The sequence below is a fragment of the Talpa occidentalis genome, unplaced genomic scaffold (genome assembly GCF_014898055.3).
Source record: "Talpa occidentalis isolate TD23 unplaced genomic scaffold, MPIMG_talOcc4v2.1 talOcc4.15, whole genome shotgun sequence".
Classification (NCBI taxonomy): domain Eukaryota; kingdom Metazoa; phylum Chordata; class Mammalia; order Eulipotyphla; family Talpidae; genus Talpa; species Talpa occidentalis.
Window position 1 is genome coordinate 23,782,372 of NW_023601543.1, and position 18,802 is coordinate 23,801,173.

Genomic DNA, 18,802 nt, shown 5'->3' on the forward strand with positions numbered 1-18,802 from the left:
ATATGTTTTCTACAATAAAATGAAGGACCTAGTACCTTTCCCTTGCAGATAATGTCTTTGAGACACCTTCTGACCTATGGTGTTATTTTGGATGTCTCGGAGGAAAGACAGAGAAGGTGTATAGATATATGAGTGTGTGCTTCCAAGAGGGTATTAGTAGAGTTACTTCAAGATACTCAACTCCACTCCAATTTTTAAGATGCAGGGGGGTAGTCCTATTGTATATACACCGCAGTCCAACGTTTCCCTCTGCTTGGTCTACTTTCTTCCTTTCTTGTGCATATGAATTCCAAGATCTCTTCCCATTAAACATCTTGCAATCTCAATGCTGTGGAAGCGGGACTTTGGTTTTTCTCTGCCTACCATCCCTTCCACCGGTAGTTGTGACTCCAGCTCTGTGCAATCAGAAGTTTCAGCTTTTCTCTATGACATTGCTATTGGGCAAGAGTATATCCTAGCTTCAGTGGTAGACAGTATTCCTGGTCTCCCCTGGTGGCGCAGGCGGTTGAGCACAGTGCTGTGAAGCTGTCCGCAGCCTCTGCAGTGCCGGTTCGATCCTGGCCAGCCAGCGCGGGTACCACATGGCACAGCAGACCTCTCCTGTCGTGCCTGCTGCTCCCCTTGGCAGTGTATTTCGTCAGTCTACCTGTTCTATTCCCCGCTCTGCCTCTGGTGAATCCTTTCACCCTGCCGCACATCTGGCCTGTACCCCGGTTCTTGTATAAATAAATAAATAAATCTTTAAAAAAAAATTCCTGACCATGGGTAGCAGTGACTCTCTTGTTTCCAGTGGCAGTTCAACCTTTATCTCTTGACCTGTTCCTAAGAACCAACCTAGTCATAGTTGCTAAGGAATGAAATATTCTTGCTTTTTTTCTCAGGGAAATTAAGTCATTCCAGTATCCCCTAGACTCACCCAGCATCAGGACGGTGTAAGTGTTGAAAAGAAGCATCAATGAACTTTGCCATTCTTCATTTTCATTCCAGATTTGAAAGAGAAGAATGGCTTAATGTTGTGACTTTGACGACTGCAGAGGTATGCAAAGTCATTTGGACGGAAGTAAATTAAGATTATCATGCCACACTGCCTGATTGAAGAGCAGGGAACTGTAAGACCCATTCTGGCAACAAGGACAAAGCATGCAACCTCCACAAATATTGATGATCAATACACAGTTTTTGAATGTAGAGTGGTACCTACCTATTGAGGATAAAACTATCAACGAGAAAGAAACGGTCTGTCATTGTGGCTCATGGAGTCTGGCAGGAATAAGATGGGAATGATACCTACAGCAAGGAGAGCATGTGAGCCACGCAGACCTCTGCTCAGGTAAGGAAGTTAGGATAATTTGGAAGTGCAGTTATTCTGCTTTTGAGGAGTCAGTGATCTTGCTAATTTTTTGTTCTTGTTGTTTACACCTCTTAATTTTCTTTCTCCTTGTGGTGTAGCCTTTGAGTACATGTGGAATTAATCAGAAGCCTGATATTTTCTGGTGGTGTTTATCTTTGTGAACTTATTTTATAGGATTCAATTTAATTTTCAAAGAAAATGAAGTGACATGGGATATTTTCCCTTCAAAAGTTGCAGCGTGAAAAAAGACACATATTAGCCAACATTTAATAAATTTAATAAATTAATAGGAAGTATCACAAAAACTTGGAATGGATAACATACAGGAACCAGGAATAAGACAACACTTTGCAACCATTCACAAAAAGTACCATTTGACAAAGGAGAAGATTTACAGGAAATAATATAAGGCAGTCTGTTGCACATGTCTTAAACAGATATACATATAATAGTACATCAAAATGATTCGTTTGACAGTAAATTCACCACGTTTACATTTATCACATGGACTTTTTTAAAACATTTATAAAAGTTTGTAGAGTTAACATTGAACTGTAAGATTTATATCCAAATGAGTATATTTGTTTCATACCAAACTGCACAGAATTGACGATAGCACACAATTTGAGGATAATTACTGTGTTGGGTACTATTAAGTATTACTACTTGATGACATAAGAGTTATTAACAAATGTGCTATAAGCTATTATCATTCAACTTATTGCTAGTGCTTTTGAAAATCCATGGTTTATATTTGATTTCTTTGTAAAACATGTGCTATGAGCTTGCCCTGATAGTTAAGAAAAGAAATCAGATGTTTCCAATTTTCTCTAATACTCACAATACTTCAGATCTGAATGCATGGTCTTTTAAAGGACTGTGGAAGGTTTTTCTTCAGTCCTACTTATGTTACCTACTCTGTCTTACATGAATACAAATCGATGGATTCATGCGACATACGTGGCATACATGCAGGACACCATCTGTATGTGCAGAACTCATGCTCAGTGCATGCTGTTTCTTCAGACATTTTCATTTCAGTAAGAATTAGATCATCTCATTCAAATTCATATAATGTTTTAACATGCAGTTCAACAGAGCTAACAGGCAGGTAGACTTGACTTCCCCATGTTATATTTGGGCATGCTCAAGCAGTTGACTGATATTTGGCAGTGTTGCAAATCAAGTAGAGACTGTATGAGTTTCCTCAAGTACAGCAGCTCTCCCACTGCCTCTGTGGCAGACTGTTGGATTTATCTATGCTGTGTGTTGAGGACACAGACCAGGGGTTTTAGAAATTCAGATTCTGCCTTCATCAATTTCAAGATACTGAGAGGCACACTCTAAGGTGTGTAAGGAACTGTCAGGCATAAGAAATAGCATCATGAATTCTTCGGAAATTGATCCACAGTTGTGTGAAATGGACACACATGGAAATACAGTTACTGGAAACATTTGTATACTCTGCACACAGCATAGACTTAATGGTCTGACTTTAGCAATGCTTGAAAACCTTTCATTGGTTGACAAACTGGTAAAATGGCACTGAATTCTTAGAGAGCAGCAGGCCCACGAATGAAACAATGGCCAACACTTATTGTAACACAACACTATATTTTAACAAAGATTTAACTTCTGGTACATATTTGCAGTACAATGAAGAGCTTGCCACTTTCACAAATTAGCTGCAGCCTTTTCCTGCACTAGAGAGTTTGGAAGGATCTGAAAATGAGATAAATTTTGTTTAAAATCCAAATGGAAACTCTGTATTTCTGTTATTCCCAGAGTTCAATAATAGCTTTCTTTAATTACTTTTTTTTTTAACATTCTAAGGGCCTAATTCTGTAGTCCTTAATCAAGTAAAACTTCCAAGGTTTTGATCATCTATGCTTCCAACGCAAGTTTTACTCAAAAATGGACTGCGAAATTGGGTCCTATAGACAGAGGTACCATAATTAAGAAAATATTTGAATAAGGCTCAAAATGCTAATTTCACTTTGTGTGTAGCACACGAATTTCCAGGATCCTGAGATCAAAACCCAATTGATGTTGAATCCTGGATTGGGAAATAACTCTGGGATCTCATTTTCCCAGTTTGATTATGGAATTAGGTATTTACTAAGGACCAGAATGAAAACACTAATTCCAGTTTGTTTGTCATTGTAATCAGAATTTGAACATTGTCCTTAAGAAGTGAAAAGCTATTGGTGTATATATCTCGTATCATCCTTCCACTTCTGTAGTCCTGGTTAACCAGCTGCTATGTTAAGATACCACTATGTTTGGGGACAGACATTGCAGTAAAATACCAACACAACATTCTGACAATGTCAAATTTTGCCCCTATATGTGACAACAAGGCTAAGTTCTGCCTTTGACTCACTAATTGGTGTGATATAGTATCAGAAGGCAGAACCTATCTTACTGTGTTTATGTGTGTAGATGAGCAGAGCAAGAATTTAAAGTGTATATTTACTGTTAACCCGGAAAAAGATTCTACTGAATTTGTTAATTTTGGTGTGGTTGAAATATAACCACTGTCATGTGCATCATTCTGGTCTCCTGCAAATGCCACCTGGGATGAACATCAACATTCCTTATGCACGAGAGAGAGAGAGAGAGAGAGAGAGAGAGAGAGAGAGAGAGAGAGAGAGAGAGAGAGAGAGAGAGAGAGAGAAAGAAAGAAGAAGAAGAAGAAGAAGAAGAAGAAGAAGAAGAAGAAGGAGAGGAGGAGGAGGAGGAGGAGGAGGAGGAGGAGGAGAAGGAGGAGGAGGAGGAGGAGGAGGAGGAGGAGGAGGGAGGAGGAGGAGGGAGAGGAGGAGGAGGAGGAGGAGGAGGAGGAGGAGGAGGAGGAGAGGAGGAGGAGAAGAAGAAGAAGAAGAAGAAGAAGAAGAAGAAGAAGAAGAAGAAGAAGAAGAAGAAGAAGAAGAAGAAGAAGAAGAAGAAGAAGAAAACAAACAAAAATCAACATTTTATGCATCAAAGAATCAAAATAAGTTATACTCACTCTAAACAGTAAATATAGAACCCTAAATCTCACTATTGTACGCATGATTTTAAAGTACAGGGTTGCAAAGCTATATATAAAAACACTTTTTCAGACAGCAATATTTACAGAAGTTATGACCGACAGAAAAATTAGAGAACATTTTCCTACATTTGTAGCTTTACTGTAGGAAAAGGCTGTGCTGCTCTTTCTTACACACTACTAATCCTTTCACTAACCACACTGGAGGGATTAACTGGTAGCTCCAAATTCTCAACTTGCATCTCTATACCCGGCTCTTTGTCGTTAGCTTTCTTAATCATGGGTTCATTGGTATGCCGGTAAATGTTAACATTAAGCTCCCTCCCAGATAAAGCAGTGGCAGCGACCCTCGGGATTTGTCTGACAGGAGGCTTTTTTTCTGGCTTATAATTGCAGCGCAAATAGTTGGAGAAAGCCCTTCGGTAAATTTTGTTGAAAAGAGTGTACACCAGAGGATTAATTCCCGAACAAACATAGCCAATCCAAACAAACACATTCAGAAGTTTTTCCATGAGCTTTTGATTACAGGACTTCCCACAAAGAACAGACAGAATATTAGTAATAAAAAACGGGCACCACATGATCAGAAACACAAAGAAAACAATGCCAAGGACTTTAGACGCTTTCCGTTCGTTGTTGATAGCTTGCATGGTGCCCCTGGGACGCCTTTCCTTCTTCTTCTTGCGTCGCGGGTTGGCCTCTTGGTTAGGGTTTGCAGAATTCTCTTCGTCGGTGCCATTCCTCTTGCAGCACTTCAGAAAATCCAGGCTTATTCCAGGCGGTTCCTCGGTGTGGCCGCGCAGTAGCATCAGCGCTTGTCTGCGAAGAACGTGAATCGTCAGGCAGTAGGTAATCACCATGATCGTCAGCGGTATGAAGAAAGCTACGAAGGACCCAATCAGGACGAAATTGGGGTCATTCAACACGCAGGTGGTGTTGTTGACGAACACTTTGTCTTCATCTCTCAGCCCGATCACTGGGATAGGGACCGAAACACCTGAAGGAACACAAGAAGTAGAACACTGTCACAGCATATGGAAGGATGGAACAGGTGTGTGCGACATATGTTCAACTGCTGAAGACAACTTAGGGCTGATATTTGGTTGAAAGCTATTCATGGTATAAATTGATAGTCGCATAAAAGACTAGTCATAGGGGATCAGTTTTTTCATGTTGGGAATGCTTTCTCCCCAAATTTTTGGAGAAGGCATGCAATTACTATCATTGAGAAAAACTATTATTGTTGTATGTAACAGTGGATTGTGTCCTTTTTGTTTTTTTTTCCAGTTTTTAGAACTGTGCTGTCTCAATAAATATTTGTCAAATGAATGAATCAATTCACATCTGTACTTTACGACATTAATAAAGCCAATTGTTCATTATTTAGCATATCAACTTTCAAATGCAATAAAAATGATGTGTATATCATCCAAAAGAGTAATAATTGCCTGTCAGGCCGGCAGGGCAGAGTTTGAAATGAATCTTTAGCTGACAACATATATTTTTCAAGGACACTAAACAAAGGTGTCAAGAAGAGGAAATTTTATGTGTATCCTTTGGTGACAGGGTCTGGAACTCTGGAGTTGCTGGAGATTGACAGGAGAGTATGGCTTCCAAATATGTTATAGGGACTGCATCTGCCCACTAATCAGAAATAATCTACAAGCAGAAATTGAACAAAAGACTAATTTTAAGAAGGGTTTTTCTGAGACTCTGGGCATAAATAACATTGTTTCAAGGATAAGAGACAGAGGGAAGTGCAAAAATGGGAGAGATTCAGTTCTCCCATTTCTGGGTGGAAGTTTGAGCATTTTTGTTTTGTAAGAATACTGAAAGAGAGGATTTTAGGTAAGCACGTCCATTAACAAAAAAGGCTTAACAAACAGAAAACAAGGAGAGGAGAGTCGAAGATGATCTTGCAATGAAACATAATTAAGAAACCTGAAAATTTTTAGAAAACACTAAGACAGACCTTGAAGAGGTCCTCCATCAATAAATGGGGATAACTTGCAAACGAAATTCAAATGCTAAAGTTAATTATTCTTTTTTATGTCCACAAGAAGTTGAATTCTGGGAAAATTCACCTTTAAGCTTCTATCAGAGAATGTTATTTGGAATCCTGGGTGGGTGGATATCTTCACTATGAACCAGGGGAGAAGCAAGAAGTGCACTCCAGGAAATCTTGTGGCTTTAGGGAACACACAGAAAAGGGCCAAATCGGATACTAAATCATTACAATTTGTCTTAACAGTCTTTGTGAGGTATAGAGTGTGTGGCTGGATGATCAAAAGGGAAAAGCTGAGAATGCGTCCTTGCTAGAACAAAAGTTTATTTGCTAAGGATGTTGATTGATATTTAATTTCTGGGAGGACACAAGGAAGACAGAATGCTTAGCAAGTAATCTTTAAGCTTTCTTTCTTAGGCATTGAATTTCTAAAATGACTGGCCTACTTCTGGAGAAAGAGAGATTAGGTGTGGTGTGAAAGACAGCCAAAGATAGATGAAATCTAAGACTCCTTAGGGCATTGATATATGCCTACAAATGTGAACCTAGACATACCATTCAAGAAAGCAAAAATAGGCTATGAAAACAAGGAGACACTGTAAACAAAATATTCTCAGGTGTTCAGTGTGGGAGTCCTGGTGAAGAGGCCTTTGAACATGGAGTAGCAAGAATCAGAAGGTAATTTACACCGAACCTGATGAAATGTTTGGGGGAATTTCAACAAGCATTTGGGAAAACTGAGTACCATGGACCACATAGGTTACATTTCTTAAGAGTTACAAAAAAGACTGGTTACTGTTCTTAAGCATCATTAAAAAGGCAGGTGAATGCTGCCAGTTTTGATCTTTGGAAACTATATTCCAAATGCTATAAATATAAGGGAATCTCTAGAAGGAGTGTAGCTTGAGTTTGCATGAAAGAAGTTGATACAAGCATATCCTCTAGGAAATGTTTTAGGTTAGGCTATATGATGCTTGCTGGAGTTAAGGAAAATAATATGGGATTAAGAAAAGAGAGAAAGATTTCTCAAAATAAATACAAGAGAAAAATTTAGAGGAAGAACCTACATATTTAAGGGATTTAAAAGAATAACTGAGCATTTATAATATGTGGACCTGCTTGGGATATGGATTCAAACCAATAAACTTCAAAAAATATTCATGAAATAACTAAAAATTTAAGCAATGACTGGCCTTTTGATGATCTCAAATTATTGCTCATTAATTTGAAAAGTGATGTTGATATTGTGGTTATATAGAAAAATAGTTATTATATTTTTGGATATACATACTGAAACATTTATGCATAAGGTATTATGATGTCGAGTTTATTTCAAAATAATTTGGGAGGGAGAATTGATTCAAAGTAAGGATGAAATAAGATGCATAAATGGATAAATCTTGGAATTGGATGATGTGTACATAAGTGTTTATTATATAATTCTATCTGCTTTGGTAATCGTCAAGTTTTCATAACAAAAGTTTAATAATATTTTGAACATAGTAAAAAGAAAGAGAAGACATAGAGGTCCTTTCCGAATTAGACAATATAATCACTATTAGACCTCAAATCTTAAAGGTCTTCAGGACTTAGTGGTCCCTGCTATTCCTGGAAGTGATTGTTTCTATGGGAAAAGACTTAGGCCCCTGAGTGGAAACATTCACCACTCTGTTAGAATTGTAGGGAAGAAACTCCAATTTCTAACAAAATGTTGTGAGAAAACTCTTATACCTTCTAAGGATCCTATAGCAAGACCAGAGAAGGGATAGAGAGAAAAAGTATTCCAGAAGAGGAAATGGAGCTACTCCCCCTTGCAATCTCTCTTCCTCTACACCTCCCCTTACCTTCCCACCTCCTACCTGCATTGTCTCTTCCCCTGCAATATGGGAAATAGAACCTGAGTCTAGAGACTTAATCTAAGAAATTTGTTTTCACTCTGGAGGAGTCCTGGCGGAGGTAGAGGTATATACACTCAGAAAATAAATTCTGGAGTTGGAGATTCAATTCCTCATAAGAAATGCTGCATAATCTAGGTATTCCTGGTGATACCTGAAGTCTCTGGATGAGGCCTCACACACTGACAATAAGGGAAGAAATACCCAGAGCCCAGTTCAGAATGGTGTTAGCTTGCTCCTGTTAAAAGATTTACTCATTTTCTTAAGGAATTTGTGGGCCTAGAAGTAGATCTTGTCAAGGGACAAGAAAGTAGCAGAGTGATTCAGATGAGCTGAAGCTGTTATTGTATATTTGAAGCAATTTTATCCCTGTCATCTATTTGTACAACGTTATGTACACTGAATAAGAGTGATTCTCAAGCTGACTTATATTGAGTCTATCTTATCTACCAGACACTGACATTACAAATATAAAATGCATGACTTCAATTTGATTAAGAACACTATAATACAAATATTATTTGGTGGAATAGCTTAACCACTTTACCATATCTATTATCATTCATTTACTTTGTTTCTAGAAACCATGAATGCTATCAACAAAACCAAAAGAAATTAAAATTCTTTCATCAATATCAGGAAATTATAAATAATGGCAACAATCAAAGCAGTATTGATAATGATATATATTGCACAGATTAACTTATTTAATACTTAAAATAATTAAAACTATGCCAGCATTTCTCAAAGTGTGGCTCAAGGATCTTGGGGGCTTCTGAAAATTTTAGGTTTCTGTGTTTCCCTTTTCTAATTATTTGTCTTTAAAACTGCCTTTTCTTCATAAAATCAACCAAAACAACATATTACAAGTTGAATGCAGATACATATATGAAAATTCAACTAAACATTATAGAGATTTTGAAACTATCAAACAATGCCTATCTCCTCTCTGATGTTTTTAAAAAATATAGTTTTCATAACTAATCATGTTATTTGTTAATATTAAATGGTTTCATTATTATTTACAATTAAATGATAAAAATATTTTTTTAATTTCTGTTTTAATTTTGAATATGACAAATATAAATATATATAACCCATAAAAACAAATTCCTTTGGGGTTTTCACATATTTTAAAGAGTATAAAGGCATCCTGACACCAAAGAGTTTGAGAAGTGCTGCTTTATGTTAGTAAACAAAGATATTTAAACCCTGGAAAGTTAAGTGAAAATGTGTAGAAATGTGTAGTCTTTCTCTGTATTTAAAATTTTTCAATCAATAAAAATTCAATCAGTTAAAAAAAAACCCAACATCAATGATAGCAACAAAATTACTTCAAATGCATTTTTCATTCTTATAAAACTTTTGAACAGCACATATTATTTGATGAAGTTAATTTCAGAAAAGTTAAGTGAGTTTAGTAAGTATAATAGAACAATCCGATAATGTTAGAACCCTTGATTTGACCAAGGAGAAATAATGAAAATGAACCACCATTGGAAATACCAGGTACTAATAACAACAATTGCAATAATAATAATAAATTACTAAGGACTTCCTACTCATATCCACCCCCCCACCCAGTATTTTTATTCTTTCATACATTTGTGTTTCCAACTAGGAATAAAAAATGTTTAGGAAGAGGTCATATTTTATCAATCCAGAAGAATACATAGAAAGACATTAACTAGAATTACTAGTTAATCTTTCTGAAATTAACTTCAGTAAATCTATATCAACTTTAGAAACTTAGAAACAACAAAGACACTTATAATTCATGTTCTACTAAAAACATCAGGTAATACTTCAACCAATAAGCAGTTGAATATTTTGCATGCATTATCATGTTTATTTCTCAAACAACTCTAAAAATAATTATCAATTAGTAAGAACTTAAATTTATAGAGAAAAAATACCTACAATAAACAGTCTTACTTAGCATTTTAGAAACACTGAATTCAATAATAAAGTTATAGTTCAAGTTTTCTGAAAATGTAATGTATAAGTACTACTACTATACGAACTACTATGACTACTAATACTACTATAGATAGCATGCATGGGGAGTTTACTGACTCTAATACTTTATCTGCATTCTATAATTTACATGCATTAAATTTACATGCATTAAATATCTGCATTATAATTTAATTTAAATATCTCATGCAAGCTTTATAAAAGTCATGCAATAATTTGGCATGCTTGTTTTAGTTCAAAGAAGGCAAGTAAATTCAGAGAAAATATAAAGATATTCACATTATTTTCTAAAGCCTTGAATTCAAGCAACACAGATAAGTTTTCTTTAAACTATTAAATGATAATAGCATGTGTCAATGATTCTTACATGCACATTTCTTTCAGAATTTAGCATCTTTGAAAGTGTGATGCATCAGTAAGAGAGCAAAATTTATTACCCTAAAATATCTCTGTTTGGCATAGATTACTTTAGTGTGATTATTTCTAAAATACTACTGACATAGGAAAAACTCAGAAAATTAAATTTAAGTTACCCTGATGTGATTACATATATTTTTTTTTTTTTTAATAGAGGCATGCTTTATTTATTTATTTTATTTGTTTGTTTGTTTTTTTTTTTTTTTGTTTATACATGCACTGGGTACAGTCAGAAGCGCGGGAGGGTGAGAGAATTCACCAGAGCCAGAGTGGGGAGCAGAGCAGGCAGAAGGACCGAAGTACACTGCTGAGGGGAGCAGCGGGCGGCAGGAGAGGTCTGCGCGCCATGTGGGACCCTCCTCCGGTGGCCAGGAAGCAGCCGGGGATCGAACCGGCGCCACAGAGGCCGCGGGCAGCTTCGCAACCCAGCGCTCAACCGCTGCGCCACCGGGGAGGCCCTGATTACATATATGTTAAGTGAAATAGCCAGTCATAGAGGTGTCTTCCTCACTGTATCAGAAAGTGGGAGATGATTTAATCTCAAGAACACTTATCAGTTGAGAAGGAAGCAACTTAAATCTGCACAATAATTAAACCATTATTGTATCTTTTCTGGTAACCTCTCATTAGCAGCCTTCCCCTCCCCTTTAGCATCCTTTGTCTTTAGCTGAAGATGGCATTTAAAAGGATGGCTGAGGCCAATTCTCTATGTTACTCAGTTTTCCTAGATTGCTGTTTTTCTCCTGTTGATCTCTTATTACAGGATTGTCTCAGCCAGGAATCCAGAAGAGTGGAAGGAAGGTTATTTTTTCTTGCCTGCACATTTTATTACTGATAGTGTCTTACAACGACTTAGCCACACAGAAATTGTTGCATAGTTGTCATTGTTAGTGCATATGTAAACCTGGTCTAAAAGACTTCTTTAGACATCTTCTAGTAAGATCAAAATGACCACCAAGCTCCTCTAAAAAAAAAAAAAAAAAGAAAAAAAAGGCAAATCTGTAGATTAGCTCATGAATGAAAAAGAGGAGAAAACTATAGTAGAATCAGAAACAGTATAGAAGTCACAACAGACATCTCAGAAATACAAAGTATCACAAGAGACTACTATCATCATCTTTATGTCAGCAAACTGCAAAATCTGGAGGAAATAGACAACTTTGTAGAAGAATCCAACCTTCCTAGACTGAATCAAGAAGAAATAGAAAAATTTAACACAACAATTAACAAGCAAGGACATTGAAACAGTGATAAAAGTTTCCCAAAAACCGAAAGTGCATGACCAGATAGTTTCATCAATGAGTTCTATTGGGTCATAGGGCAAGTTAGGATAATCAGGTAGCTTTAGGGACAGTGTAGGTGGGGACTTCAGGAGAGTTAAGGAAGCTCCAGAGATAAGGGTAACAAGAGGAATAAGGGCAGATCCAGAGATTAGAGCAACAAATACTGAAGGGAGACAGTCAAACACCCCAAGGACTAGGGGCACCAAGGGCAACAGGACATTCTGGATCAAGGACGATAAAAGATAAGGGATATGATGTAGGAAGATCCCAAGTACAGTAGCAGATTAAGTGAGACCACTGAGAACTAACCAAACTCAGAGAGACTAATGGAACTTTAGAATAATGAGGGAAAGAAAGTATATATTCCAGAAGCAAGATGCCATAATGGCTTTCTTTGCCTTTTCAGGTACTTTATACCTGGCTATCTTTGCTCTTTGCCCCCTTTCCCTAAATAAATCTTCCTTTACTCTCTAAGACAAAGTAAGCTTCTCTTTGCTTACTTATCTGAAGTCTGTGAATTCCTTTTTACTGCTTCAAGAGGCAAGTACTCGTGGTGTTTACCAGGGTGAAAAGTGTCAGCAGCAGCAGCTGTGATCATGGTAGCCGAACATACCAGCATCACTATCAGACTTTCAGAGATGAATTAATATTTATCCCTCTCAAATTCTTCCCAAAAAATGAGGAAGAGGGAATGCTCCCAAACATATTGTACAAGACCAATATTAATCTGATACCAAAAGCAGAAAAGGACATCACAAAAAAGAAAACTAGAGTTGAATAACCATTATAAACAAAAAAATGAAAAAATCCTCAACAAAATCTTTACAAACTGAATTCACAATACATTAAACTGATCATACATCATGGCCAAGTGGGATTTAGTCCTGGGATGCAAAGATGGTTCAACATACACAAATCAATCAGTGTAATTCACCATATTAACAAAAGAATTTCACCAGATTCAGTATCCATTTATGACAAAAACTCTTAGTAAAATGGGAATAGAAGGAGCACACCTGGACAGAATAAAAGTCATGTTCCAAATCCCAAATCCACACCTGGTATCATTCAATGTTGAGAAACTGAAAACTTTTCTTTTAAGGTCAGGTGCATGACAAAGATGACCACTCTCACTTCTGCTATTCTGCATAGTATTAGAAGTCCTAACAAGAGCAATTATACACATGATTATACAGTGGAGAAAGGAATCTAAATGGTGATGGAAAAACTGGACAGCCACATGCAGAAAAATTGAACTCGACAACTTTCTCACACCATATGTAGAAATTAACTCAAAATGGGTTAAAGGAAGGAAGACTGGAAGCCATAAAACATGGAGAAGTCATAGGCAAAAAACTCCACAACATTGGCTTCTGTAATGTCTTTGGGGATTTTACTCCAATGGCAAAGAAACAAAAGCAAAAATAAATAAATGGGACTATATCAAAGTTAAAAGTTTCTGCAAAGCAAAAGAAATTGCCATTAAGAGAGTATATCTGCAGCCTCCCTGATGGTACAAGGGGTGAAGCACTGCACTATGAAGCAATCCACAGCCTCTGCAGCATGAGTTTGATCCCTGGTGGCCAGGGAACAACCTGCATGGTGAAGCAGACCTCTCCTGCTCGCCCGCTGCTCTCCTCAGCAGTGTATTTCAGTCAGTCTGTCTGTTCTGTTCTCCGCTCTGTCTCTGGTGAATCCTCTCACCTCCCCCCACACATCTCTGGCCTTTACCCCACCTCTTATCTGCATAAATAAATAAATCTTTAAAAAAAAAGTATATTCTACTATGGGAGAAAATATTTGCACATCATACATCCAACAAAGGGTTATTTTCCAAGATCAACAAAGAACTATAGAATCCAACAAGAACAGCAAAATAAAACCAAGAGCCCAATTAAAAGTGGGGAGAAGGGCAAATTAAATACTTCTCCAAAGAAGACATATTGGTTACCAACAGACACTTGAAAAATCGTTCAACATTGCTTACCGTCAATGAAAGCCACAATGAAATACCACTGAGTTTCTGTGAGAATGGCCCATATAAAAAAAAAAAATGGCAGAAACAATAAATGTTGGTGAGAGTATGGAGAAAATGGAACCTTTTTTAAAATATATTTAAAGAACAGGTTTATTAGGAAAAGGGACAGAAAAGTAAAGGACACTTGCACAGACACAAGTGGGCAGAAAGAGCTGCCCAGAAAGGGACAGGTTTGCTGAAAGAGGCCTGCATGGCTGCAGGCGGGTGGCCTTGAGGAGAGCTGCCTCCGCTGAGGGAGGTCAGTGAAGAGAAGTCTTGGCATGGTACAGGTCACAGGCATGGCAGGAAGCTGCTGCCCTGCAGAGGAGAGAGTTGGTGAAAAGAAGCACCTGCATAGTCACAGGTGGGCAGATGGAGTACTGCCGAAATGGAACCCTTGTACACTGATGGTAGGTATGTAGACTGGTCAAGCCCTTCTGTAAAACAATATAGAGGTTTCTCAAAATATTAAAAATAGATATTCCATGTGATACAGCAATTTCATTCCATGTATCTACCAGACAAATACAAAAACACCTATATGCCTATGTTCATTGCAGAACTATTTTACAATAGCCAAATCATGGAAATGACCAAAGTGCCCAAAGAGAGGTGCATAAAGAAGATGCATAAAGAAGATGTGGTATGTATACATAATGGAATACTACAAAGCTATTAAAATAGAAGAAATCTTGCAATTTGCCAACAATGTGGATAGAACTGGAGGGGATAATGCTAGGTGAAATAGCCAGAAGGAGAAATATAAATACTGAATCATTTCACTCATATGTGGATTATAAAGAAACAAAACAAAGAAACAGACAAAACTAAACCAAAGCAAGCCCTAGAATTATGATTGCAGAAATGAGGCTAATAGAGGGATAAGATGGGGATTAGAAATAAGGGGGTAGGGGACCCATTGTCTGTGTTGGAAGATTAGGGATATTTTGGTGGTGGCTGTGGTATGGTAACATATATCTGAAGAAGTATGAATATATTCCCCTATATCATATGCAGTATTGTAAACCAATGATACCTCAATTAAAAAAAAAACTACCAGCACCAAAATTGTGAAATATCTATAGCAACATGGTAATAATTCAGTGTCAATGAAAAATTATGTCATAAGTAGCAAAAGGAGGAAGTGTTATGAAGAAAGCATCTCAACAGCATCAAATGCAACAAAGGTATCTAGAATTGTAACATTTCTTCTGTCTTTGAAAATGTGAAGGTCAACTAGTGATTACGGAGAGAACAATTATTGTAGAGTAGTAAAGACAAGAAACAGATTGCGAAGAGATGAATAATAGTGATATGAAAGAGAAGAGAGGGACTATAGAATAAATGTCCTGGAGCAGACCGACCAATATTAAAATAAAACCATAGATTAGTGGAACTATAACTAAATTGTAAGACTATTTCAGAAGTATCTTTTTTCAAAGACACCTAGAAAGACTACACAATATCAAGCTGACATGAGTGGTCCCTTATCTTACAGAGCAATAGTGAGTCCCTTGAACATGGGAGTTGATGGCCAAAGGTGAAAGAACTATTTTCAGAGAAGAGCATAGAAGACAAAATAAACACAAGCAGAGCTGGCCCAATTTTCATGTAATAAAATGTGACTGATAGCTGGAGAGATAAACATATACCAGCCTCCTGGCCCACGGCACCCCTGTCTGCCACATACCTGGTAAAATACCATTAAAACCTGAAAAAGCCACTGAGGGCTCCAGGACTCTCCTTCACCTGTCTGCTGAGGTCATAGAAACCTGCACTATGCCCTTCCTGCCGCTACAGATGTATAGCTAAAATTTCAATAAAGTAACTGAAATATCATGGTAAAATATTTGATAAATATAAGGAAAGAAAAGAATAAAGGAATAAAAATCAAATGAAACACAGAAAACAAAGATCATGATATGAGATGCAAACACAGTGACATCAATAATTTCATCAGATGTAATTGGATCAAATGCTCCAGCTTTGAAGGTAGTGCTTTTTATAGTAAATTTAAAAAGTGAGGTTATTACTATCTAAAAGAAATGAACTTTAGCTATGAACACATATATAGATAGGAAAAATGATGGTAAATGATATCCTGTGCATAAAATAGTGAAAAGAAAGCTGGCATGGTGATTTTAATATCAGATAGAGTATACTTCACACAGGAAATATTACCAGAAATAAAGGAATCATTTAAAACAATGAAAGGATAAATTACACAGTAAAACATAAAAATCCCAAATATGTTTTCCTCTAATAATACAGCTTCAAAATACATGATTTAACAGAGAACTGTATAAAGCAATAAATATAAATTTTTGTAGCTAGACATATAAGTTACATAAAGATTAATTTGTATGAGAATAGCACAAAGGAGAGGGATAATGCTATAAAGAAGCAAAGTATAAGAATTTTGATGAAATTAAGTTGGTTGTCAACCAAAATAGATTATTATTTATTATATTAATTGTAATAACTAGGGAAATCCCTAAACTATAACTAAAAAATATGCAAAAGAAACCACAAAAGTATTAAAATGGCAATCTAAAAAATATAAATTTAAATTATAAATATAAATTTAAATTAGAACTAGGGAGTAATGGAACAAGAAAAACAAAAAATGGTGTAAGACTTATAAGAAATAGTAACATGATAATAAGCATAAACCTTACCTTATCAATAATCACACTAGCTATAAATGGATTAAACACTTCAATAAAAAGGCAGTAATTGGAAGAATGACTAAAATAACAGATCTATGCATATTAAAAAAACTAGCAACAACAAATGTTGGCAAGGATATGGAGAAAAAGGAACTCTCCTGCACTGTTGGTGGGAGTGCAAACTGGTCCAACCACCATGGAAAGCTGTATGGAGATTCCTCAACCTACCAAAGATAGAGCTTCCAGTAATTCCACTCCTAGGTATTTACCCAAAGGACACAGAAACATTAATTCAGAAGCACACCTGCACCCCTATGTTTATAGCAGCACTATTTACAATAGCTAAGCTTTGGAAACAACCCAAATGTCCAAAAATAGATGACTGGATCAAGAAGATGTGGTATATATACACAATGGAATATTACTCAGCAATCCAAAAACATAAATTCATGCAATTTGCAGCAACATGGATGGATCTGGAAGGGATCATGCTCAGCGAAATAAACTAGAAAGAAAAAGAAAAATACCGGATGGTCTCGCTCATAGTAGGAGTTTAGAAAACCTAAATAAGGGACCAGGAAAAAGAATAACTATAATAGAGAAAAAATCAAAATCAATAAGCAACTATAAACCAGAGACACACTATGGGGGGGCAGAGAGAGGAGGGATTGGGGTCAAAATAAGGGTGGTGCAATTGTATGGGGAATATAACCAAGATGAAAATGCATACATTGTGCAAAAATAAAAAATGATGTAAGAAATATATAAAAAATAAAAATGAATAAATAACAGATCTATGTATTTGTCATCTACAAGATATTCTCTTTGTATTAAATGTAAAAGAAAAAGATGTACCATGAAATTATGAACTAAAGGAGCTGGATTGGCTATATTAATATAAGACAAACTTCATGATAAAAGTTGTTACTGGAGACAAAGAAGAATATTCTACATTGACAAAAGGAATATATCAAATATATCAAAAATATATGTCATATTCTTAGGAGATGAATTATAAATGGTGTCAAGCAAAACATGAGGGTGACTATATAATCAAATTGGCTATAAGTCTAGAAGACAGAGTTGTCAAAATCTAAATTAGCATGTAGATTGGAGAAGGCATTAAAAATTCAGTTGTTTGTGTCTTCCTAAATCAATCTACTTATTTAATTATTTATTTATGTATATTTATATATAAATATATATATATACACACACCACATCTTTGTTCATTTTTATATGTTTGATTTCTTCTCTCAGGTGTAGTCCTCATAAAATTCTCACCACCAAGTCACCCATGAACCATCAGCAGAGTCTCTTGTGCTCTTCTCCTCTGTTTTAATCCCTCTCCTTCCTCCTCCCCTGCTGAATGTCTCTGATTTATAATTGCCTGCTAGCTTTGTCTTTTTCCCCCCTTGCTACCTTTTTTGGTTCCTTGATATTCCTCCTATAAGAAACCATCTGATATTTTTCTTTTTCCTTCTGAATATTTCATTGAGTATAATCCCTTCTAGCTCCATCATGTTGTAACAAAAGACATGAGTTTATCTTTTTGATGGCTGAATAGTATTCCATTGTGTATATATATTACATCTTCTTGATCAGTCATCTGTTTTTGGGCATTTGTGTTGTTTCCATAGCTTACCTATTGTAATAGTGCTGCAGTAAACATGGGGTTGAAGGTGCGCTTTTGAATTAATGTTTTTGTGTCCTTTGGCTAGATTCCTAGGAGTGGAATTGCTGGGTCATGTGGTAGCTCCATTTTTGCAATTTGAGGAACCTCCACACAACTTCCATGTGGTTGGACCAGTTTGGATTCCTACCAGCAGTGTAAGAGCATTCCTTTTTCTCCACATCCTTACCAGCACATTCTGGAAGTCCCAGCTACTCAGGAGGCTGAGGCTAGAGGATCTCTAGAGACCAAGAGTTCTGGGCTGTTGTGCACTGTGCCAAATGGGTGTCCACACTAAGTTTGGTATCAATATGGTGACCTTTCAGGAGCGGGGAAACCACTGCGTTGCCTAAGGAGGGGTGAACTGGGGTGAACCAGTCCATGTCAGAAACCTAGCAGGTTAAAATTTCTGTGTTAATCTTTGAATTTAAAGAGACCTCTATCAAAATATAAATTGAAGGGGAGCTAGGAAAGTAAATGTTAAAACT

At 36.5% G+C, this 18,802-nt stretch overlaps 1 protein-coding gene across 1 annotated transcript in view; it reads right to left on the reverse strand.

The window, feature by feature from the left end:
- Positions 1-4,549: 4,549 nt before the first annotated feature.
- Positions 4,550-18,802, reverse strand: part of HTR2C (5-hydroxytryptamine receptor 2C) — a 70,750-nt gene continuing 56,497 nt past the window's right edge. Inside the window, exon 4 of the mRNA XM_037512927.1 lies at positions 4,550-5,376. Coding sequence (XP_037368824.1) covers positions 4,550-5,376 — 827 coding nt within the window. The remainder of the gene's footprint in view (positions 5,377-18,802) is intronic.